The sequence below is a fragment of the Carassius carassius genome, chromosome 5, assembly GCF_963082965.1.
Source record: "Carassius carassius chromosome 5, fCarCar2.1, whole genome shotgun sequence".
In the NCBI taxonomy this organism is placed as follows: Eukaryota; Metazoa; Chordata; class Actinopteri; order Cypriniformes; family Cyprinidae; genus Carassius; species Carassius carassius.
This window is the reverse complement of record NC_081759.1, coordinates 19,271,276-19,295,707: the sequence shown is the minus strand read 5'-3', so window position 1 is coordinate 19,295,707 and position 24,432 is coordinate 19,271,276. Positions and strand designations below refer to the sequence as shown.

The window sequence follows — 24,432 nt, the reverse complement described above, 5'->3', positions numbered from 1 at the left end:
CTAGAGTTCTCAAATTTTTATACAAAGTACCCACAAGTGTTCACTACAAATGGCACCAATTCAATCCTCTACAAGAATATCACAGACCTTGTGAGTTGGTGTCAAATACATGAAGTACCTTCGTTACAACCTACCCCAATACCGGGGTAGGTTGTAACACATGCTGGGGTAAGTTATAACAATTACACAAAAGAAGCAAAAATGGATCCCACACTATAAGATATGCTTCAAAAACAGGTTTATTGACATAAAAGAACAATGTCTCAATCCCTCTTTGGAACAAACTGTCTGGTTAACGTGTGTGTGTGTGTGTGTGTGTGTGTGTGTGTGTGTGTGTGTGTGTGTGTGTGTGTGTGTGTGTGTGTGTGTGTGTGTGAGTGTGAGTGAGTGAGTGAGTGAGTGAGTGAGTGAGTGAGTGTGTGTGTGTGTGTGTGTGTGTGTGTGTGTGTCTTCTTAATCAGAGTCACAGTGCTGACAAATGAAAGCCGGTAACCCAGGAGTGCAGGCTTTGTGGGCCCAGAGACTGCATAGGGCACATTTTTCCCAGACCTCCTTTGGCTTTGAGTTGCCATATGGCTCCATGCAAACAACACAAAAGTTTTCCTCATCTGATGTTTTTTTTAAAGACTGGCAGTCACACTTCTGTCTGTCTTTCTTTTCCACTGCCTAGGCATTCTATAAAAATATTAAATCAATCAGGTGTATGATAGGGGATGGTTGTAACACTTTTTCAACAAGTGTTACAACCCACCCCACCCCTGTCAGTCACTGTTTAGCTAGCTGTATTAACATAATGGTTTCAAATTAGAAGGGGAAAACTGCATCACATTTTGCCTAAGAAACTACATTTTAATCTAATTTAAGTCAAAATTATTTATCTGCAATAGTTTAGATACTAGACAAAAAATAGTCTTGGTCAAAAAATTTACTTTCTTACCTCAAAATCAGTTTTTTCTCAATAACTTCAGATTGCACCAGTTTTCAGACTTGACAACCACCATGCGTTGTCAGGGAGACAGTAGGTAAACATTGAAATGATCACATGACTCCTATCTTATCCCCAATTGGTGTAAATGGTGGTGTTACAACTCTCCCCGTGTTACAACCATACCCGGTCTCCCCTACCTAATATCAGCAATTGAATGCCACTACACACACTAGAATAACAATACATGGATTTCTGAAATGAAGAAAAATGAACCTGAAAGTCACAAATATCTATTTATTTATTTTTTTAAGTGAAAATCATCTTTGTTGTCCTTTTTATGTGATTTTTAATTTAAGTAAACAGATTTTAACTTAATATGGAAATTGTCAATTCTTGCTATACATTTAATTTGTTTTTAGATCGGACAATGACACAGATTTCAGGATTTAATTTACTTTAATTTAGAAATGATTTCAGTTGACATTGGCAATATGGAAAATCTCTATTTTTTAACTTTACATGTATGTATTTAGATATGAAATTTAGATATGATTTCGATACTAATTCAGAATATTTAATTTCTTATGATTTAACTTAATTGAATAAAACAGATGTAAACTGACAATATGGATAATGCTGAATCTATACATTTTATATATTTAGATATGACAGTGTTTTGATGCATATTTCAGGATTATTTTACATTTGATTTAATTGTAATTGTTTAGCTATAGGTTTTTATTTACTGAGATATGAAAATGTTGTACATCTGGATTGTGTGCGTCATCACCATCACCCACCTGTTTTCTGTCTGCTGTCCAGCACACATCATTTGTGTTCACTGACATCTGCTTTGGAACCTCATTGCACATATAAGAACGGCTTTCTTATGAACTAGCTTACTAATTAGGATGTCCAGTAAATGTATTATTTTTCACATCTATGAAACACGAGGTCATAATCTGTACTGTGTAAATGTTTTGCAGTGTCTGTGTCATGCCTGCAGAGCCGCCCTGGGGAAATAACTCATTGTTGATGCATTACTGGGTAAACATAATAACTGGTTTAAACACACTGGTGCACTGTGTCATCATAGTATGCATACAGTAAATAGTTGTTCTTGTGCTGACACAGCTGCATGGATCATAGAAACGGTTGGATCAGAGGCAGTGCAAAATCAAAAGCTTTCATTATGTATTAGGCAAAACATGGTTTTCACTTTCCTCTAATTATGTTGCTGTTTTCTTACACGCGGATCATTTCCTTTAATTTGTTTTCGTACAACATCAAGTTTAAAGGAGTGTGTTCCACACCTTCAACAGCTGCCTGAGGGGTCAAACATTGGGCCGAAAGTAAGAGGAAGCACTGTGCTCCAACACCCTAGTATTTACCATCATCTCTGCTTTCATGGTGCACCAGTCATTTAGTTACGTTCATTTATTGTTATTTTTACCTTTTACAATTATTATATTAGTAGTATTTTGTGCTTAAATATACATTTCATACATATCTTTAATTTATGTTCAATATTAAAAAAAAGGTTATATTTAAATAAATGATCTCTAAATAGTGAAGGCTTTGGATTATTTGCTCTTTCTAGAGCTTTGCTGCCCTCTGGGGATTTTTAGGTGCATAACCTTTTCATGTATAATTTAACAGCTATTTTGTTCGTCAGTATGTTAATAGTTTTTATTTAAATATTTCTTTATCGTTTCAATTAAAATATGATTCAAATGATTTTAGGTGTACAACCTTTTCATTAGGACAATATGATAATGATACAATTATCGTTTTCAAAAAAAATAATAAATACCCAGCTGACCTCATGCTTTCCAATGCCATTTTATTTGATGAGAGTATGTTACATATGAAGGCAGCAGTGAGTGAAATATGACCCCACAAATAAATACAAGAAATATTATCACAGAAGGAAGTATATTGTTAGGATGAAGACACTGTATTTGCCAAACAGGAGTCTCCCAAAGAGCTAACTGCTAAATAAAAATGTAAATCAACACAGAACACACACACTATGTACAGTACATGCTCCTCTATGTTAAACCGCTATTAAACACAAACTCTGGCTTCTTTGATACGTTATTCTGATTTCTTTAACATGTGATCAACTGACTAACAGCAAGGATGACAAACAGATTACCTTCAGTTTTAACATCACTGTAACTGTTAGTCTGTATAGCTCAGCCTCTGTCATTTACATCAGGAATTACATTTTCTTTCATTTGAACTTATGATGCCTGTATGATGCATTATGGGAGAACATTTGTACACTGTGTATATATATATATATATATATATATATATATATATATATATAAAAAAAACATCTGACCCCTTTAATATATTGTTATGTTTAAGAAATATTAATAAGGATAACTAACTGTATATTGCACTTGTAAAATATAAGGAATTAGAGCCACTGGGCCACTTCATGAAGAACAGATGTAGAAATGTTACCAAAGCCCTTGAAAGTAATAAGAATTAGTGCTCTGTCAGTAGTATTGAGAGAATATAAACATGCTGTTAACTGCAACTCAGATACTGTTTTTTTTAACTTAGTTTTTTGTCCGATATCATTTCACTAGGATCTTTGTAAAATTTGAGTATGTTGAGGTCTGTGCAGGAAAGAAAAGTGAAAAGGTTTGTTGGTAAAGCTGAACAAAACCGTACCAAAATTTCTCTCTTTTTTTCCCAAACCCATCATGCTTTGCACCCTCTATGTACTGCCACTGGGTCAACAGGTGCAAAGGTTTTCTGGCACATTGATTCGAGTAAACACTTTCACCATGTTCATTACACATTTATCGCTATCTTATTGCCGCAACCATCCAACAGGGTGCAGCACAGAAGCGTCCAAAAACAATCTGTCCATGCAATGATCCATCGGGCTGAGCTCTCCAAGGTGCTTAGCTGACTGACGTTTCAATACGAAGCTGTGCATCAGTGGGTTATGTGATTGTAGACACGTCCTCTTCTACTACGTCTCCAGCAATACTGATCTAACAAAGTTTAAATGTCTGCCGTTTGTGGTCATGGCTTTAAGATGGATCTGCGGCAGAGCTGGGTCTCTTTTGATTGGTTAATTCCAGGTAAATGTCAGAGCGGAGGAATCGAGGATACGAGTCTCTTTCCATTAGTCCAAAGATTCTGCTCTGAGCCAGGTCAAAGCAGTCTGCGCAGATGTTCTCCATGTTTTCCTTGATGTGCTCCCTGGTGTACGAGTCCAGATTAACCTTGGAAATAAAACAAGAGCCTGCTTAGGATGCTTTTCATATTCATTTTGGATGGGTTTTCTGGCACATCTGCTCTCTGGAATCAATTACAAATTACATGTCAAAAAAAAAAAAAAAACATTCTCACACAAACGAATCCTGTCCAAGAAAACCGGCAGAAGACTTTAGTTGAAATTGCATTGGACATGTTATAGATGAAAACAAGTAAACTGAGAAATAGAATTCTGGTTGTTAATTTTGTCAACTAAGTGCATTATTTCTATTTGCTAAATTCTCCACACACACACACACACACATACACACAACTGTATGTACATTTCTGTATAATTAATGTAAGATTTATGTATATTAATCACTTTTTTGTTTGGATTAAATCATTTGCTTAAAAAACATTACAAATGAAGTTATGTGACTGGAATATGTTACATTAGTGAATTAAAATGACTCTAGGTTTTTCTTTTAAGCATAGACTCAAAATGTCATGCTGACCTAAGATCATGAAGAAACACTCTTTCAAAGGCTGAAAAAGCCTTTTTGTGTCAAGAAAACAAGAAAATAAAAGAGAAGCCCTCATAACTGCATGACAAGCTCAGTCTCTTAAAAAGCTGACCTTTTATTAAATGCAACATTAGTTGAGGTTGTCAGATGGTATAAAACATTTAGAAAATATTGAAAAATCAATGATTAAGATTTTTTTATATTTTGTCATATATATATATATATATATATATATATATAAACAAGTATAAGAACTTGAAACATTCATTACATTAGGTAAACTAGATTGAAATCTTATGTCATTCTTAGCTTTTTTTTTTGTCTTGAATCTCTTGAATATCTTAAAAAAAAAAAAAAATTGTACTTTATTTATCTATGATTGTACAAAATTTAGAGTGAAGAATCATCTTTATCTTTACTGAATTAAAGACTAAATTATTCATTTGCCATATTATTAATGCCACACAATCTGCAAAATGACTGCACATTATTTTGGTCACCAAGAACCACCGTCACTAAACATTAAAAACCGTTTTTCGTTTTTTGTCATCTTACCTCTTTAGAGGACTGTATGGAGATGTACTCAGTGCATATCTTCTTTGCTCTGGATGTCATTTTGGACAGTGATTTGATCCTCTTGAAGTCCTCACAGGCCAGCCAGAAGTCCAGATTCTCCTCACTGAACTCAGTTTGCAGGAAAGAGCGGAAAACCACCAGGCCATCTGAAGAAGTGAAGAGAAAATGACGCAGAATAAGTGCTAAATAGAATTTGGGGTAAATCTGGATTTGGATTCATGAGCAGAGGTTAAAATGGATAAACAACATGGTTTAAAACAGCAGTAACAGCTGCTGCGGTGCAGAGATCCATACAGCTGTCAGAACCAATGAAACATATCTTACATTTGTGAGAAAGCAGCGCATCAAGCGACTCTGCCCATCTGAGCGCTTCCTCTGGAGTCGGTCTGTAGATGAGCAGACACAGCGGTCAACAAAGCCATGACTCACACTAATGACCCATTCACAGATAATTATAGCGCACAAAATAGGCCATCTACTCAATAACTCAAAACGTCACTGTTGTTTTGACTGCACACTCAACACTCAAACATCAAAGCTCGGCCCATTCAGGCTTCCTCAGTGACTCTCTCGATACTTTAAACCGCCGGGAGTCAGCTCGGGTGAAAGAGGAAGCAATCACGTGGACTCACTTGTCTGACTTGAGGACTTTCTCAAGCTTGCTGACTGGATTGCTTCCATGTCTGTCGTTGGTCTTCTTCCGCAGAAAAGTCAGACGGTTTTTCATGTCTTTGGCCCTGTGTGACAAGAAAAAAGACGTCACATTAGGTGATTTGTTAGCTAACTGTAAACCTGAACACCTGAACATCTCATGGTTACATGGCTACATGCTTATAACAAAAAATTATATTTAGCATGAAGAAAAGAAAATGATTTTGTTATTGTTTTTTTAAAGGAAATTTGCTGACATTTACTCGCCTTCAGGCCATCTAAGATGCAGAAGAGTTTGTTTCTTTATCAGAACAGATTTGGAGAAATATAGCATTACGTCACATGTTCACCAATGGAAACAAATCCATCTTTAACCCTCTCAGGCAAATTAAGTTTTAGTAACTTAGTAACTTTAGTAACCTTTAGTAAAGTTTTTAGTACTCCAGATACATATTTTATGTATCTGGAGTACTAAAAACTTGCAGTGATTGGCGTGGGGAACCAACATTTAAGGAGCGCGACAGCTGGCGAAGGACGAGAGAGACGGGGACTCGTGAGCGAGTGAAGCTGGCGAGCTGCCAAGGACAGAAGGCTGCAGTACTGAAGCAGAGGAGACTTCATTGAAGTGCGCGTTTGTTTGCTTTATTTTTGAATCTGTTAAATAAAGTCTCACGAGCCCTGTACGCCGACCCTGGTCTCCTTCCTGCCACCCTAGACAGAACCTTTCACTACACTGGTGCCGAAACCCGGGACAGGAAGGAGAGCGATCCGCCATGCAGACTCCGTCAGGATCATCATCATCGCCATTTGCGGACATCATCACATCGCTCGCGGGTCTTCATCAAGAACACCACCAGGCCCTGCTGGATCTGCAGGCCGACCAGGACCACCGGTTCCAGGCCATGATGCGGGTCCAGCAGGAGGACCGCGAGCTGTTCCGGAGCCTGCTGGACCGGGAGGGTCGGATGGGGACGGCCTCCCCCAGCGCTCCACCCGCCCACATGCCGCTCACCAAGATGGGACCCGCTGACGACCCAGAGGCGTTCCTCGACCTGTTCGAGCGGACGGCAGAGGCATGTGGGTGGCCGATGGACAGCTGGCCCGTCCGGGTGATCCCTCTGCTGTCGGGGGAGGCCCAGAAGGCGGCCCAACAACTGCCCGTTCCGAACCTCCTGGTCTACGCCGACCTGAGACGAGCCATCCTCCAGAGGGTCGGCCTCAGCCCCAAACAACATCGCCAGTGCTTCTGGTCGCTGGAGCTGGCCGAAGCGGGCCGACCCTTTGTGTTGGCGCAGCAGCTCCGGGACTCGTACCGCAAATGGCTATGACGCCGAGTCCATCATCAATGCGGTGGTGCTGGAACAGTTCATCTCCCGCCTCCCAAAGAAGACCGCCCAGTGGGTCCAGTGCCACCGCCCGGCGTCGCTGGATCTGGCCATCCAACTGGCGGAGGATCAGCTGGCGGCATGCTCCGGGGTCGGCGAGCCCCTCCCGGCTGTCTCTCTCTCTCTCTCTTCCCCTGTCTACCCCTCCCCCCGGCTCCGAAATCTCTCCCTCTCCCTAGGTCCCGTTGGGTGGGGCCACCGAGGGCTGCACCCCGCTGGAGGGTGGCGATGGAGCCTGCGGCCGGGGCACGAGGTCCCGCACGAGGGATGGCCGCACCCCAGCAACGGGGGAGTGAAAACCCCTGCTTCCCCACGTCAATCCCCTGAGCCACTTCCCGCCACCAGGGCAGCGGGGAGACCCAGGCCAGCCTGCTGGCGTTGCGGGGATCCGGGCCACTTTGTGGATAGGTGCCCGATGATGGAGGTGGGGACACTGGTCCGGATCCCAGACGACCCGCAGGCTGCCCCCGATCTAGCCGGGCTGTACCAAATACCTGTGAGTATTAAGGGGGTACCTATCAGGCTCTGGTGGATTCAGGTTGTAACCAGACCTCCATCCATCAAAGCCTGATACAATCCGGGGCATTGGATACGGGCCGCATGGTTAAGGTGAGGTGCGTGCATGGGGATATAAGGGAATATCCATTAAAAGCCATAGGCATTAAATTCCGGGGCCAAAAGCATAGTGTGGAGGTGGCCGTTAGTCCGCGCCTCCGGCATTCGCTAATTTTGGGGACGAATTGGCCAGCGTTCCAGCATTTACTGGGGTACTGGGGTGCCGTCGGGGGAAAGAACCAGCCGGGGGGGGGGGGCGAGCGCTCAGGTGGGAGAATCTGTCCCAGGACCTAGCGGGGGGGTCCCAGGGGAACCGAGCGGCGTGGCGAGGCTAAACCTTGCCAGCCGCGATGACTTTCCCCTGTAACAATCCCAGGACGTGACGCTTAAGCATGCCTTCGAGCAGGTCCGCTCGTTCGATGGGCGGGTCCTCCACCCTGAGCGTCCGCTATCCCACCCGTATTTTGCCGTTATTAAAGACAGGTTGTATCGAGTGACCCACGACGCTCAGACAAAGAAAGATACAACCCAGCTGTTAGTACCGCGGATCCATCGGGAAATGCTTTTCCAGGCGGCGCATTGTAATCCTATGGCAGGGCACTTAGGAGTAGCAGCAACACTAAATCGCCTAACGACCCGATTCTTTTGGCCGGGCATTCACGAGAACATGCGCAGGTGGTGCGCGTCTTGTCAGGAATGTCAGTTGGTAAACCCACCGGCCGTTCCAAAAGCGCCTTTGCGCCCTATTCCTCTAGTGCAGGTCCCCTTCGAGCGAATTGGTATGGACCTGATCGGGCCGTTAGAGCGATCCGCACGGGGACACCGTTTCGCGTTGGTCTTAGTGGATTACGCGACACGGTATCCTGAAGCAGTGACGCTCCGCAACATCTCGGCAAAGAGTGTGGCGGACGCCTTGTTTCGTTTAATCTCCCGCGTGGGAATCCCAAAGGAGATGATCCGGAAGTTCATACAAGAAGACGCGAAAAATTGGGACCGTTGGCTAGAACCCCTCTTATTTGCTGTGCGCAAGGTCCCCCAAGCCTCCACGGGGTTTTCCCCCTTCGAGCTTCTCTATGAACGTCAGCCCCGGGGGGTGCTAGACGTCCTGAGAGAAACTTGGGAGGACGGACACTCAGATAGCAAAAATGAAATTCAATATGTCCTGGACCTGCGCGCAAAACTCCATACACTGGGGCGGCTCTCTATGGAGAATTTTCTCCAGGCCCAGGGCAGACAAAGCCAGCTATATAACCGGGGAACTAAGCTGCGAGAATTTACACCGGGAGATAAAGTGCTCGTATTACTGCCAACCTCTAGCTCCAAATTGTTAGCCAAGTGGCAAGGACCCTTTGAGGTCACACGGCGGATAGGGGATCTCAATTATGAGGTAGTACGGACAGATAGAGGCGACTCACGGCAAATCTACCACCTCAACCTCCTTAAAAAATGGAGCGGAGAGGAGTCAGTGTTGCTAGCGACGGTAGTGAGTGGGGAGGAGGATCTCGGGCCAGAAGCGATTATTAAAAGAAAACCCCTCGCACTGGCCCTAGGAGGGGACCACCTCACGCCCTCGCAGCTCACTGACATCGCGCGGTTGCAGGTAGAATTTGCGGACGTGTTTTCGCCCCTACCTGGTCGTACGGACCTGATTCAGCACCACATTGAGACAGAGCCGGGTGTCGTAATTCGCAGCCGGCCATATAGATTGCCTGAACACAAAAAAAAGGTAGTTCAGACTGAATTAGAGGCCATGCTGGGGATTGGGGTAATCGAGGAGTCACACAGCGATTTGGCGAGCCCGATAGTTTTGGTGCCCAAAACGGACGGCTCGGTATGGTTCTGTGTAGACTATCGCAGAGTGAATGAAGTTTCCAAATTTGATGCTTATCCAATGCCGCGAATTGACGAGTTGCTCGATCGGTTAGGCACGGCTCGTTTTTATTCGACATTGGACTTAACCAAAGGTTGCTGGCAGATCCCCTTATCTCCCATGTCCAAAGAAAAGACAGCCTTCACCACGCCGTTCGGATTACACCAATTTGTTACGCTTCCGTTCGGCTTGTTTGGGGCCCCGGCTACGTTTCAGCGCCTCATGGATCGAGTGCTGCGGCCCCATGCTGCATATGCCGCAGCCTACCTGGATGATATTATCATCTATAATGGGGACTGGCAGCGGCATATGGAGCATGTGAGGTCGGTCCTCAGGGCGCTGAGACGGGCGGGGCTAACGGCCAACCCAAAGAAGTGCGCAGTTGGGCGGGTGGAGGTAAAGTATCTGGGCTTCCACTTGGGCCACGGGCAGGTGCGTCCCCAAATTGATAAGACGGCACCAATTGCAACCTGTCCCAGGCCCAATACCAAAAAGGAGGTGAGGCAGTTCTTGGGGCTGGCGGGATATTATAGGAGGTTTATTCCTCATTATTCGGACCTCACCAGCCCGTTGACTGACCTCACTAAAAAGGAGGTAGCGGATATGGTCCAATGGACATAGCAGTTCCAACGGGCCTTTACCCGAGTTAAGGCGGCCCTGTGTGGCGGGCCGCTCCTGCACTCTCCTAATTTTGGTCTCCCCTGTCTTTTGCAGACCGACGCGTCGGACAGGGGGCTGGGCGCGGTCCTGTCCCAGGAGGTGGGGGGGGAGGACCGGCCGGTGCTGTACATTAGTCGGAAGCTCTCAAAGAGAGAGACTAAGTACAGCACCATAGAGAAGGAGTGTTTGGCCATCAGGTGGGCGGTTCTTACCCTTCGTTACTACCTCCTGGGACGGGAGTTCACCCTCTGCTCGGACCACGCGTCCCTCCAGTGGCTCCACCGCATGAAGGATACCAACGCGCGAATCAACCGTTGGTATCTAGCTTTACAGTTGTTTAAGTTCAAGGTGATTCACAGGCCAGGGGCGCAGATGGCTGTGGCCGACTTCCTCTCCAGGAATGGTTGCAGTCCGGATGGCTCCCTGGCCTGAGTCGGTCGGTGGGGGTATGTGGCGGGGGAGGCGTGGTTTAGCGAAAGTCTGCAACGGGAGAGCGAGTGAAAAGACGAGCGGCGGTAAGTGGTTCAGGTGAGAAACAAGTAACAGCTGGATCTCGTTGCAGTGATTGGCGTGGGGAACCAACATTTAAGGAGCGCGACAGCTGGCGAAGGACGAGAGAGACGGGGACTCGTGAGCGAGTGAAGCTGGCGAGCTGCCAAGGAGAGAAGGCTGCAGTACTGAAGCAGAGGAGACTTCATTGAAGTGCGCGCTCCTGTCGCGTTTGTTTGTTTTATTTTTGAATCTGTTAAATAAAGTCTCACGAGCCCCGTACGCCGACCCTGGTCTCCTTCCTGCCACCCTAGACAGAACCTTTCACTACATATATATATAAAATATATTTTTGATGAAATCCGAGAGTACCATGACGTATGCGTTTGGTGCTGAGGACTTTGTTATTTTTGTTTTCTTTGTTTTCAACAAACAGTGTTATTTTTGTTTTCTTTGTTTTCAACAAACAGTATTCTTGTTGCTGTCAATGGAGTGTCAGAAAGCTCTCAGATTTCATCAAAAATGTTTTAATAAGGTTTTATGAGTTTGGAACAACATTTAGGTAAGAATTTTCATTTTTGGGTGAACTAACCCTTAAAGAGAAAGCAACATTATGGATAAAAGACTCATATTTTAGCTGGAAAAAACTGTTTGAAATTGTATAACAAGCATGCAGCTTAGTTTGCAGGATGTTAACTGGTGGACTGGACTTGTGGATAACTGTGATGTTTTTATCAGCTGTTTGGGCTCCCATTCACTGCAGAGGATCCATTGGAGAGCAAGTGATATAATGCTAAATTTCTGCAGATCTGTTCCAATGAACAAACTCATCTACATCTTGGATGGCCTGAGAGTGAGTAAATTTTGGGGGGAACTATTCCTTTAAGCCTATTTTTTAGGAACATTCTGATACAACTGTATTTTAATGTAAATGAAAAACATGACACAGAGCAATTAATAAATAGTCCAGATTAAAATCAAAAGAAAAAAACCAACAAACAAGATAATTCTCATTACTGTAATATGAAATGACTTTTGTTGATAAAACCTAATGGTGTCAAGACATTAGTCATACTGCCATATTGAATAATTCCTTTGACTTGTTTTTGTTGCTTTGAGCAAGTAAAATCTAATGCTACAACATGAATCCCCCGATAAAACATTTTTGATAATATAGTAATGACAATGAGATTTTCAGCTTCACTGTCATGAAAACAACGTTACAACGTTAAATGCAAAAATTGAATGGTGCTCCAAATAGGCTTTTTTCCCCTTAATTACAAAATAATAATAAAAACATTATTGGTTTTGCAGTGAATTATGTCCCCAACCTGCCATTGACTGTAATGATATTCACTCCATAAAATTGCAAATGAAGTAGTAGAAAATGGTTTGACTCACAGATTCTTGGTTTTCTTCTGTTTGACACCAGTTTTTCCTGTGTCACATTTACAGTTCGGCGTGCCACAAACCTGTTGAACATTTACAAAAGACGGCTTTTGAATTAAACTTAATTCAGCTACTAATTGAATTATTTTCGAACGTGTATCTTCATTGAGTTTTTAAACAAAAGACATATTTTAACAAATTTAATTCTAGTGACATCAAATAAATTGCGGTAGAAGCATTTGTACACACCCTCCTTCCAGTGAAGAGCAGACAGATCTGGTGGACGGATCCTCCGTTCTTGGTGAGCTCTTTCCTCAGGGTCTGTGGCGAGGGAACCGCCCAGCGCTCCGAAGGATCCCGTTTGGCCTCTATGCAGTCAATGGCCTGATCGGAGATGAAGCGAGGAGACCGAGGCTCCTGCAGCAAACTGCCCTCGCTGTGCGTCCGTCTGTGGAGGGACCTCTGCACACACAAGCCCCCGCTCTGCTGCCCACTGCTAGGAGATGACTCCACCATACTCCTCCGCTTCAGGAAGCCTTCATCGCTGTCCTCATCGTCTTCCTCCTCCGCCTCATCATCATCATCAGTCGACGGTGAGGTCAAAGCCTCTGCGTTGAAGGAGCGATCCAGACACAGCCTAGGAATGACCAGAGGTGAGGAAGATGACGATGAAGATGTGGGTCTGGCGCCAATGCTGATGGTCTCGGAAGCGCTCTCGCCCTCCCCCTGCTCCCTTTTCTCCAGTTCTGACTCTTGGCCGCCTGCTTTCACATCCTTCTGTCTGTCCTTCCAGATCTCGGAGGTCTCCAGGTATGGAGGTTTGCAGGCGTCTCGAGAGGTCGGAGTGGTTTGGTTGGCATCTCCAGCGCTGCAGTGCAGGCGCTGAGCTGGAGAGCTGCAGTTGGTTCTTCTCATGATGGGCGATGCAGAGGGGCATGATGGGGAACAGGGCTCAGACACACTGTGAGAGCTGAAGCCGAGCAGACCCAGATCAGCAGCCTGTTCAGCTGCTTTTGGTTCCAGCATCTGTCAGTAAATTAACATTTAGTCATTTTGCAGACGCTTTTATCCAAAGCGACTTACAATTGGGGAATAAATGAAGCGATTCTTCTTAAAGAGGCAAACAGACACAGGAAATGCTCATAATACCAAGTTTTAGCAAAATTTGGCCGTTTTATATGTTGTTCCATCATCTGAGGTCTTCTGGTCAATCATCAATTGCAATCATTTTTGTCACATTATTTGTGTATTTTATTTATTTGCTGGGGGTAAAACTGATTCCCAGCAAACACTGTTATTAGAATGGCTTAGACAAAATAGTTTAAAATAAGAAAATAGGTATGTTTTGAAAATACTGTTATTATTTTTACACATATATCAAGTATGATATATCTTACATATATCAGAATGAGAGAGCTAAACACTTAAGAAAAGTAGACACAATATAAAACCAACTACGGTACCTAAATAAATAAACTACATTAGAAATTAATGCATGAAAACAAAAAAAGAATACTCGACTCTGCAATACTCCATTATATTCAGTTCTATTTTCTAATGTGCCGGGGGAAAAGGTAGAGAGGAAATGGACAGGCAGAAAGAGAAATTGATAGAGAAAAAAAAAACATGAACATCTATTTTATGTTTCCTTATCTTAGAGGAAAAGGTTAATGTATTCATGCGCCCTATACATCTAATCAGTTCATAATGTAGTTTGCTGGGAGCGCGACTGAAAGCTCTGCTGCTCTTTAAAGACACGGCACAGAAGATCTGACACAAGGAGGCAAACAAAAATGACTGATACGAGTAAACAGAATGCCAGAAGTCCTATATGATGCACTTTGTGAAAGAACCAAGATCATTAGATAATAACATACAATATTTTACACAACTTCTCACTACAGTCACATTTTATATCTTGTTAAGATACAATGCATTTTCAAACTGAAATATTTCAAAACGAATTCATACATCCAACACACACACACACACACCTTTATGCCAATCAGATCACACTGAAGGTGCTACAGATTATTTTCCACCAGTCTCACTGCAAAAGCACAAGGCGCACACAGAGCATGCAGGAAGCAACATGTAAATAACCTCACCTTCGTAATGTTTTGTCCTTACAAGCAAGTAATGTAGTCCTCCATCATACTAGTCTAGCTTGTATTACAACAGCCCTGTTTTCTCTCTCTCTACACTCTCTTTCTCTCTCCCTCTCTTTCACGCTGTTACATGAGTGTGTCTGTTTGTGCTAGTCTGATGATGATGTCGCTGCTCTCCTGATGTCACTCGCCCACCGAGTGGAGAAAGTGAGAGAGATCATGAATAAGAAACAGAGGGATAAACATTATGCTTAGCTCATACGTGCAGTGTATGGGGTGGAGCGAGCATCTGTCACATTACAGTAGATCACAAAATCATAATCGGCCGTATTCACATTCTTAAAAACTCCGTGAACTCAAAGGTCTTTTAGCTTCAAAACTATTTATATGCTCCTGTACTCCCGAATGTTGATGTACATGACTTTGTTTTACTCGTTTAAAATGTACAGTTTACAACAAAAACAATCAGATTCTCTCTAGCATCTTTACCGTTTAGCAAATCATGGTTAATGTCTCTGACTTGTTAAACTCACTTGCATTTTGTTTTTTTACAAAATATCTGTCTGCAGTGTCTACAATATACACTCAGTGGCCACTTTATTAGGTACACCTTGCTAGTAACGGGTTGGGCCCCCTTTTGCCTTCAGGACTGCCTTAATTCTTCATGCCATAGATTCAACAAGGTGCTGGAAACATTCCTCAGAGATTTTGGTCCATATTGACATGATATCATCACGCAGTTGCAGCAGATTTGTCGGCTGCACACCCATGATGTGAAGCTCCCGTTCCACCACATCCCAAAGGTTTACGAGACCACAAAAATAAACTGTTTATAAAATTACACACCTTGAAATTTAATGATTTGGTCAAATTTAAAATATTACAAATTATGTGGAGAGTGAAAAATTATTTGGTGCCAATACATATTCTAAACAAATTTAAGTTAATCATAGACAGTAACAACAGAAAAAAAGGCAATTTTTGTTTACCATATTCACGCACCTCACAAAAACAAAAAGGGTTTCTTGTAATTGGGATTAATTTATGGAATTCTTTGGACATTGTTCAAAAATCATGTAACACGATTGTTCAATTAAAAAAAATGTATAAAAAAATTTACTTGGAAAATATGAAGGCAGTGAAACATAAGAACCAGTGTTTGACAAATTTTTAATTTTCAGTTATTTAGATGTGAAGTAATATTGACATTAAAAAAAAAAAAATAATAATAATAATTAAAAAAACGGCGAGCCATCTGTTCAGTGCCAGATCAGATTATTGAAAAAAGGGGCATGAAATTATAAGACTATGTTTTCTTCATGCATCTATTCAGCATTAAATGTTATTTTGTTGTGGATGTGATTTTTTTGTTGTTGTGTCTGTAATAACTTCATGGCTGAATAAAATAGAACTTGAAGTTGAACTTTCTGTCATCTCTAACCAGTCTGCCCATTCTCCTCTGACATCGACAAGGTATTTTCGTCCACACAACTGCCACTCACTGGATATTTTCTCTTTTTCGGACCATTCTCTGCAAACCATAGAGATGGTTGTGTGTGAAAATCCCAGTAGGTCAGCAGTTTTTGAAATACTCAGACCAGCCAAAGTCACTTAAATCATCTTTCTTCCCCAGTCTGATACTCAGTTTGAACTTCAGCAAGTCGTCTTCACCACATCTAGATGCCTAAATGCATTGAGTTGCTGCCATGTGATGATTAGCAATTTGTGTTGCCATGCAATTGAACAGGTGTACCTAATAAAGTGTCTGGTGAGTATATATATATATATATATATATATATATATATATATATATATATATATATATATATATACAGTATATATATATTAGGGGTGTGACGAGACACTTATCCCACAAGACGAGACGAGACATGGACTGGGTTCTGGGCTCACAAGAATGAGATGAGACAAGATTTTTAGACTTTTTTGAAGGAATCCTCCATTATGAAATATATAGAGGAAAATGTTCTTTTACTCAACTGAAAAACAAAATGCAAAAATGTAGGTGCATTTTGAAATCAACTTGTACTTTATGAAATTAAACTTCTATTTTAATGAATTATATGCTGCAATAAACAACATGTAAACAAGAGCTGCAAGATTCTATAATAAATAATAAGATATTGGAGATCACAATTCCAAAGGAAAAAAAAAAGATTAGAAAACTAAACAAAATAACAATTTACCAGTGGTTCTGACAAAATGTTAATTAAGTCTTTTCAAAAAATATATATTCATTTGATCAAAAAAATAAATAAAAAAATAAATGGAGTCAGTGTCTCAATTCACAAAGACCTGTTTCTAAATTAGAATCTTTTGAATGAATGATTCAATGACATTTTTTTTTAACGGGCAGTTGTCTTTATCAAGATTTATTTGGCAGAGGATATTGCGTTACAAAACATGCACGTGTTAAGATACTTTTGATTTGATAGCTACTGTAGAAAGAATAAGTGTATATACCCAAACTATAAACTTTTCTATCAGTACTTCTGTTATCTAAATGTCTGTAACACAGAAATAATGATGTGTGGTTGAAAAAAAACAAAACTGTGTGTATTGCTCTTTCTGGATCAGCTGAAGTATGAATGATACATTAACATGGGCAGCAACGGAATTTCCTTCTCATGCTCCATTGACACTCGCGATGTGAAACAGTCATAACAGACATAGCTGAATCATTGTCATACAGAAATAAGATCGCGTGGATGTTTGAATTGAGATGAATCTTGCAGCTCTAATGTAAACACTGCAAATTCTTTTGCAACATCGAATCTCGTGAGATCTCACGCCACGAGATCTCGTCACATCCCTAATATATAGGGATGTGACGAGATCTCGTGGCGTGAGATCTAATATATAGGGATGTGTCATAAAATATGACAAGAGCTCAGTTAAACTGTGTCGGAACAAATTAATCTGGATAATGTCAGATAATTTTGATAGAAAGGTATGTAGTGCATTACAATCATCCAAAAATTATTCAGCTGTTAAATTTAAGTACACAATTAGATATCACCAATTTAGATCAACCAATTACCAAGCAATGCTTAATTTTGTTCAATCTGTGGTGTAAAAAGTTTGCTTTAGCAATTAAAGAAAAAACACTTAAGCAAAACATAGTCAGTTCAAAGTGTCTAAATCATTTTGTTATCATCACTTAAATGAACTAGTGTCCTGCAAATCTACAAAATATCTTCATGGAACATGATTTTTACTTAATATGCTAATGATTTTTGACATAAAAGAAAAATCAATAATTTTGACCCATACAATGTTTTTTTGGCTATTGCTATAAATATAAATATACAAATATGCCTAGCGACTTAAGACTGGTTTTGTGGTCCAGGGTCTCATATTTCTGGTCTTTTAAAGGGAAATATTTCTTTGCACACTCTTTGATAAAACTGCAATAATTTGCTCCACCTCTGAAATGATTTTCCTTTTCACCTGATGTCATCAAAACCTTTTATTTTCAACCTCTGCCCAGCAACCACATAGACCTTTCTCGAACCAATAAGTTCCTACTGGATGAAAAGAAGCACCATCCTCCATTTTTCCCTTGAATATTCCGTTTCACTCCAGATACCTCACATTACAGAAGCATAATATGTTTCATGCTAACTTTACAGAAAGAGCAAGAGAGAGAAATTAAATACAGCTCTTGAAATTCAAGGTCATTTTGCAGCTGCGAGTCCAGTATAAAGAGCCCTACCTCTACTGAGCGATAATACTCCATAACTGCTTAAGAAATGTAGACATGCTGTGGTTAAAAGCGAGACCCAAGTGGGTGTTTTTGCGAGCGAGTGCACTTGTGTTTGAATTAGTACCTGGTCAGGGCCCATTCTGTCCCTCAGGGCGAGCTGCTTGTCAATATTGTCTCTCAGACACTGAACAACCCTCCTCTTCTGCTCGGATGAAAAGGCTTCCAGGCTGAACAGACATTCGGTCCTCTGCAGAGACACACAAAAGCAGTGTGTAAGCCACATTGAGGGAGTGATTATGAAATAATGTGTGTGTATGTGAGAGAAAGGACAGAATTACACATCACAGTCTCATGAATCTGAGGAACAAGAAGAACTCAAACATTTTTATAATGCGAGGATGTTCCACCTGTACAAGACCATCTCTATCAAGAAACCTCAGTGTCATGCGCTGTTAGCAGGAGAACGGCATATGAGAGATGCAATCATACTCACTCACACATTCGTGTCAATGTGTGTGTGTGTGTGTGTGTGTGTGTGTGAGGTGTTGTCAGGGAGATGGGCAGATGGCTGGGTCGATGAATGTGTTTGCTCGAGTGAGCAGGCGACGTCTTTCAGGCACGTTTACTCTGGAGAGATAGAGCAGCTATAAAGGCTCTAATATGTGACGTAAACCCCAGACGCAAGAGGCCCTCCATTTAACATCCGCACAACATTTACATCCTGTAAATATTTACTACAGGGCCATCCTGTCGGGTCAACGCTTCGATAGGAAACACATTACACTGCGCAGGATTTGTAGTGCAGAGCACAGTGTTAAGCATGATGTGCTGTGAGTGGGTCGGTGGTTAGATGCAGGATCTCACCTCTATCCAGTAGGAGATGTACAGCCGCAGTTTGTCTGCGGGAACTGGAAAGAAAAAGACAGAAGTGTGAATTTCTTCATCCTGAGGCTGTCAGTTTTTTTCTAACTCTGGAGGATGTGAACACCCACTTATACTCAAATATATATGACACCCATATGTGCACTGCATAAACAGAGAGCTATTCAGATTTACTCAAATCAAAGGCCTACAAGACATTACAAGGATACGTTCACATTTGTATATTTATAAAATCTTTGATAACACTTTACAATAAGGTGTCATTTGTTAACATTAGTTAATGTATTAACTGACATGAATAAACCAAGAACAGTGCATTTATCACAGTATTTATTATTTTTTGTTAGCATTAATTAATAAAAATACAATCACTCATTGTTAGTTCATGTTAGCTCACATTTCATGAACTAATGTTAACAAACACAACTTGTGGTTTTAATAATGAATTAGTAAATGCTGAAATTAACATTAACTAAGATTCCTGAATGCTGTAGAAGTATTAACTAATGTTAACTAGTCAACCTTATTGTAAAGTGTTACCAAAATATTTACATGAACATTGTTTTCAATAATTGAGAAATAGCTAAAATAAAATTAAATATTAACATAGATGATAATCTTAAACTTAAAAATGTTACAAAAAGAAAAGATTGTAAAAATGCTGCCTCAGCTTAGTTTAAGCTAAAACACTAAAGTTCTGAAAAACTAAAACTGAAAGTAAAATAAGTTAAAGCTGAAACAAACATGTAAAAAGCACATATCAAAATTACTAAAATGTAATAAACACTATAAAACTATATAATTAATACTAAATATAATATAATATCAATTAAAAATGAAGTAACATTAAAACTTTTATGTATAATGCATTATATATAGGGTTATTAAGGCGTATAATGCATTATAATTATTCATAATGTGCGTTGTAACACATTATTTCTTGCCATAGATAATTATAACTATATATTTCAAATGCATAGCGTAACAATGAATTGATAAGCGCTATAATCTATTAACTTTTATTTCAAGTAATAATGAGATTTAACAAAGCATTATACGGTGCATTGCAAGCCATAATTATTGCATCAAAACTACTTTTAAAATGCATTATACATACAGACTTTAAGTAAATTGTTATCAACAATTATATCTATTAAATAGTTTCTGGGAGGGGTAGAGTTAGCTAAAATCCTATTCCTGTTGGTCCTGTTCTGGTCATGGGAGGCCAATATTGTGATATTTGGCCCCTCTCTGCATGTTTTGACCCATTTTTTTCAATAATGAACTTTAAATGTGAAGTCAAGTGCCTCGCTTATACAACTAACTTCATATCTCTTTTTCTGCAATAGCAATCACTGTGCTGACCTTTGTCCTTTTGGATGTCAAATAAAGGCTGAAGACAGAACTGCCCTCTGTGTCACATGCTGCAGTATTTCTGTTCTCAGGAAGGTAAAGAATCACTGTCCCGCCCACCCTGCTTATAATTTGCCACACCGGAGACACAGCCATTGTTCACAGCAGACACGGAGTGAGGAGAGCTACGCTCTCATGACACACACATACTCATTCCCACAGTCCAGATCCTCCTTCATGACTATCACAGTCACAAATAACACAGGGTGGACTTCCTTAACATCCCCTCTACTCTAAACAATCAACCCACAGAGATAATATACAGATAGACTGAATCAGCTAGACAGACTGACAAATTGATAGATGGAGTGACAAACAGACTGACAGATAGCTAGCTAGATATCTAGATGGTAGATAGACAGACAGACAGACAGACAGACAGACAGACAGACAGACAGACAGACAGATAGACAGATAGACAGATAGACAGATAGATAGATAGATAGATAGATAGATAGATAGATAGATAGATAGTAGGGGTGTAACGGTACGTGTATTCGTACCAAAACGTTTCGGTACAGGGCTTTCGGTACGGTGCACGTGTGTACCGAATGACGGAATGAAATATTTTGTTTGCGGAACATAGGCAAATTTTCATGTTTCCAAACGAACATATTAAGTGGCGGAAGTCTCCGCGTTCAGCGCAAATCCCGCCCTGCAGCTGATTCTAAGGCTGGCGACACACTGGATGCGTGGCGCAAGAGTCTCAGCTGCGTGGCATGTCCGTTTTTAATTCGGCTCCCATGTTAACAGGTTAGAGCTTGCAGACTGCATGCGTGAGACGCGCGGAAAACGCGTGCATGCTAGAAATAGAACCGACGCCTATTTTTCACGCGACACGCAAGCGTGTTGGAAGCGTTTCCAGGCAAAATAGGATAGGAAAATATGTTTATATGTCATTTTGTACACAGATACATATTAATTTATGACACTTTGATGTTTGAATGTCTATAGGTTGACATAAATTCAGATATAAATGTAATTTAAAAAATAAATTAATAATTATCGATTTTCAAATATTGCACCTGTCAAACATAGTCTATTTTGCCGTCAATACTGTTGACGGTGTCCTTTATCAGTAGGTTTTAAATTTATGCTCAACATGAAGTGTAGTTGTTTTTCTTGAGAGGTCCTTGTATTTGAATGATTTTTGAATGATTGGATGTGTGTATGTTTTTAGCTATGTTATGTTTATGTATGGCTGCTATCTTGTATGTAGCATTTTAATATGTTGTTTATGTATGGCTGCTACCGTGGCCAGGTCTCTCTTGTAAAATAGATTTTTGATCTCAATGAGACTTCCTGGTAAAATAAAGGTAAATAAATAATAAATAAAGTATAGATATTGTTGTCATGAAGACAAGAGCCTGGTCCGTCGGCGGCCTCCCTGTCACCTACAGCAGCAGGCACAGCACGGTTCTGGTGAAGCAGGCCTACAAGCTGGGATTGGTAATGCTGCACTGTAATCATAGTTATTTATTTATATTTTTCATTATATTTTATTATATGATATTGGTTTGAGACTGAGAGTATTTTATTTAGAGAACTTTGCAGCAGTATTTTATTTCTTATTCTATTTTTATTTTATATATATTTTATTAAAAAGTATTTTTTTTAAAGAGTGTATAGTAATAAACAACCTGCAGTTTAATGTTTGCATTTCTTTCTCTTACTGTACCGAAAATGAACCGAACTGTGACTTTAAAACCGAGGTACGTATTTTTGCGTACCGTTACACCCCTAATAGATAGATAGATAGATAGATAGATAGATAGATAGATAGATAGATAGATAGTCAGATAGTCAGATGGATAGATAGTCAGATGGATAGATAGATAGTCAGATAGACAGATAGATATATGGCACATTATGATATGTGTTTTCCAGTGAAAGTATATGTGCATGTTTTTTTAAATCTTGTATAGCTTTTATACAGTAACATTATAGTAATGGTATTATTAAGAGCATAATAAATAAGTATTTTTTAAAAGACAATTAGATTTAAAAAAAAAAAAAAGATTATTTTATAGATGTAGCGGACTACAGTAATACAGTGTTATTTTAATTACTTTATGAACTGCCCTGTGTGTGGAATGTAATTTACTTAAATTGTATATTATATTTTACATATACTTATTTATATAGATCTACACTGATGCTGCGATTACATGTGAAAAACAATGAAAGACACAGAATGAGCTGCTGCCAGATAAGTGCACAATCAAAAATGTTCTGAAACATGAGAAATGCTAGATATTAAGCTCTTCAAACTAAATGTTTTTCCCCTGTTGTACCGAACAGTGATATCAAGAACCAAGGTATGCATCATTTTTGTGTACCATTACACACCTAATATATATTATATGCTGTATATGATATATTATGATGCACAAAAATGTTTTGTTTTGTTTTTTGGTGAAAAATTTTATGATGTTCAGAACTTAAAAAAATCCACACGAACTTCAGATATACACAGTAAAAAATAAATGAAACAATATGCAGTACTCCAAGAACAACTATGATAGCTGGACAAAAAACATAATACAAAGTCTTCTACACAGAGTTAGTGGAAAATAGTAGTGCATACCGTCCTGCAGCTGTATCTCATGAAGGTAAAGTGGACTCTGTAGAACATTACAGCGGCCCGGTTCATCTTCCCTGGTCAACAGCATCAGATCTGTGTAGATGAACACTGTAGCCTATAGAGGGCGACACAGACAACAATCAGAACCACACGGAATCATCTCCATCTGACCTTCTTATGTCACGCTCACTCAGCTTCTACCAAGTGAAGACACCATAATTCTTTAAAATGGAAAACAGGAGTCTTGTACTCTTTAACTATTTGTAGCGTTCATTTAGACTGGAGAGTAGAGGTAGAATGAACTGTCCTTGGCTTTACTCAATGCTTTAAAATAATATTACACCCCTGTAACACCCGTTAAAGTTACAATGAATCAGGTAAAGTCAAGTTAAGGTCATTAGGAAAGGGAAAAGCTGTGATTCCCACACAGAAAGCAGCAGGCTGGTTGCGCTGCTTTGCCTTCCATGGCGTCCATTGCCCAGGCTTGGAATTAGGCCAGCTTAATAAAAGCAGCTGATCCAAATCACAGGCAAACACACACACGCTCGTTCTAGGACACTTGAGGAATGTGTTTAGTGATGTACAGCTCATCCTTCTTAAACACTCTGATCTTTAGAAACTGTTGACTGCATTACTCAAACAGGTCTCTCGGCAAAATTGAGGTCAGCTGGCATGCAGAAGGGGGCCCTGCGAGAGAGCACAAAGGATGTGACAGACTCTCAAAGGGAATCACTATAGATACAAAGTCGGTTTTGGAGGCTATTGTGGCACTCAGAGATTTATCTTTGCACAATATTGCTCATGCTGAGGAAGCTGAGGTCATGGTATTCCCAAACTGCAGGTTTCCTTTAAAGCTGCAGCAGAAAGAAATCTCGGATCACGGTATCTGCTTCAACACTATGTGGCATCTCTAGCATTACTGTCAACGAGACAACAATTCCTGTAGTTCCCAAACGATGGTTCAGTGAAACGGATATAATAGAAAAGGTAGTGTTTCATCCACCTCGAGAAAACATCAGGGTCACCGGACTAGCAGGCTTTTAGAGGGGTATGTATCATGAGAACGAGCTCAAATCTGGCCGAGGGGACACCAGCTCTAGGTCACCTTCAGAGCCCACAAACAAGACATTACAAGAATCGCTTCTGCATATTTGATCCAAGACGAGATGTTTTAGACGGTATGTCTCTCAAGCTAGAATCCTGGAACCAGATCGAGGACTTGCTTAAAAGCATCTAAACTTCATTAATAGTTAAACTAAATGTAAAACCTTTACATGCAATCTGCAATGAATGTTGGCAGCTTCATCAGATATAAAATAATAATAACAGAGCCATCACATAGCTTAAAGGGATAGTTCTCCCAAAATATAAAAATTCTGTCATCATTTACTCATCCTCAAGTTGTTCCAAATCTGTATGAATTTCTTTCTCCTGCTGAACACAAAAGAAGATATTCTGAAGAATGTTG

General features: G+C 40.5%; 1 protein-coding gene across 5 annotated transcripts in view; it reads right to left on the bottom strand.

Annotated features, from left to right (window-relative positions):
- Nucleotides 1–2,768: 2,768 nt before the first annotated feature.
- The window catches only part of LOC132140925 (regulator of G-protein signaling 3-like), a 48,174-nt gene continuing 26,510 nt past the window's right edge, over nucleotides 2,769–24,432 (bottom strand). For 4 of the 5 annotated variants that reach the window (XM_059549993.1, XM_059549994.1, XM_059549995.1 and 1 more), the window contains 9 exons: nucleotides 22,968–23,079; nucleotides 18,950–18,993; nucleotides 18,210–18,332; nucleotides 12,502–13,278; nucleotides 12,265–12,335; nucleotides 5,886–5,990; nucleotides 5,578–5,639; nucleotides 5,233–5,399; nucleotides 2,769–4,179 (listed from right to left, as the gene is read on the bottom strand). In XM_059549993.1, coding sequence (XP_059405976.1) covers nucleotides 3,985–4,179; nucleotides 5,233–5,399; nucleotides 5,578–5,639; nucleotides 5,886–5,990; nucleotides 12,265–12,335; nucleotides 12,502–13,278; nucleotides 18,210–18,332; nucleotides 18,950–18,993; nucleotides 22,968–23,079 — 1,656 coding nt within the window. In that variant the 3' untranslated portion in view covers nucleotides 2,769–3,984. Of the gene's footprint in view, nucleotides 4,180–5,232; nucleotides 5,400–5,577; nucleotides 5,640–5,885; nucleotides 5,991–12,264; nucleotides 12,336–12,501; nucleotides 13,279–14,360; nucleotides 14,631–18,209; nucleotides 18,333–18,949; nucleotides 18,994–22,967; nucleotides 23,080–24,432 lie in introns of those variants that run through there. The other variant, XM_059549998.1, reaches the window with a different exon arrangement.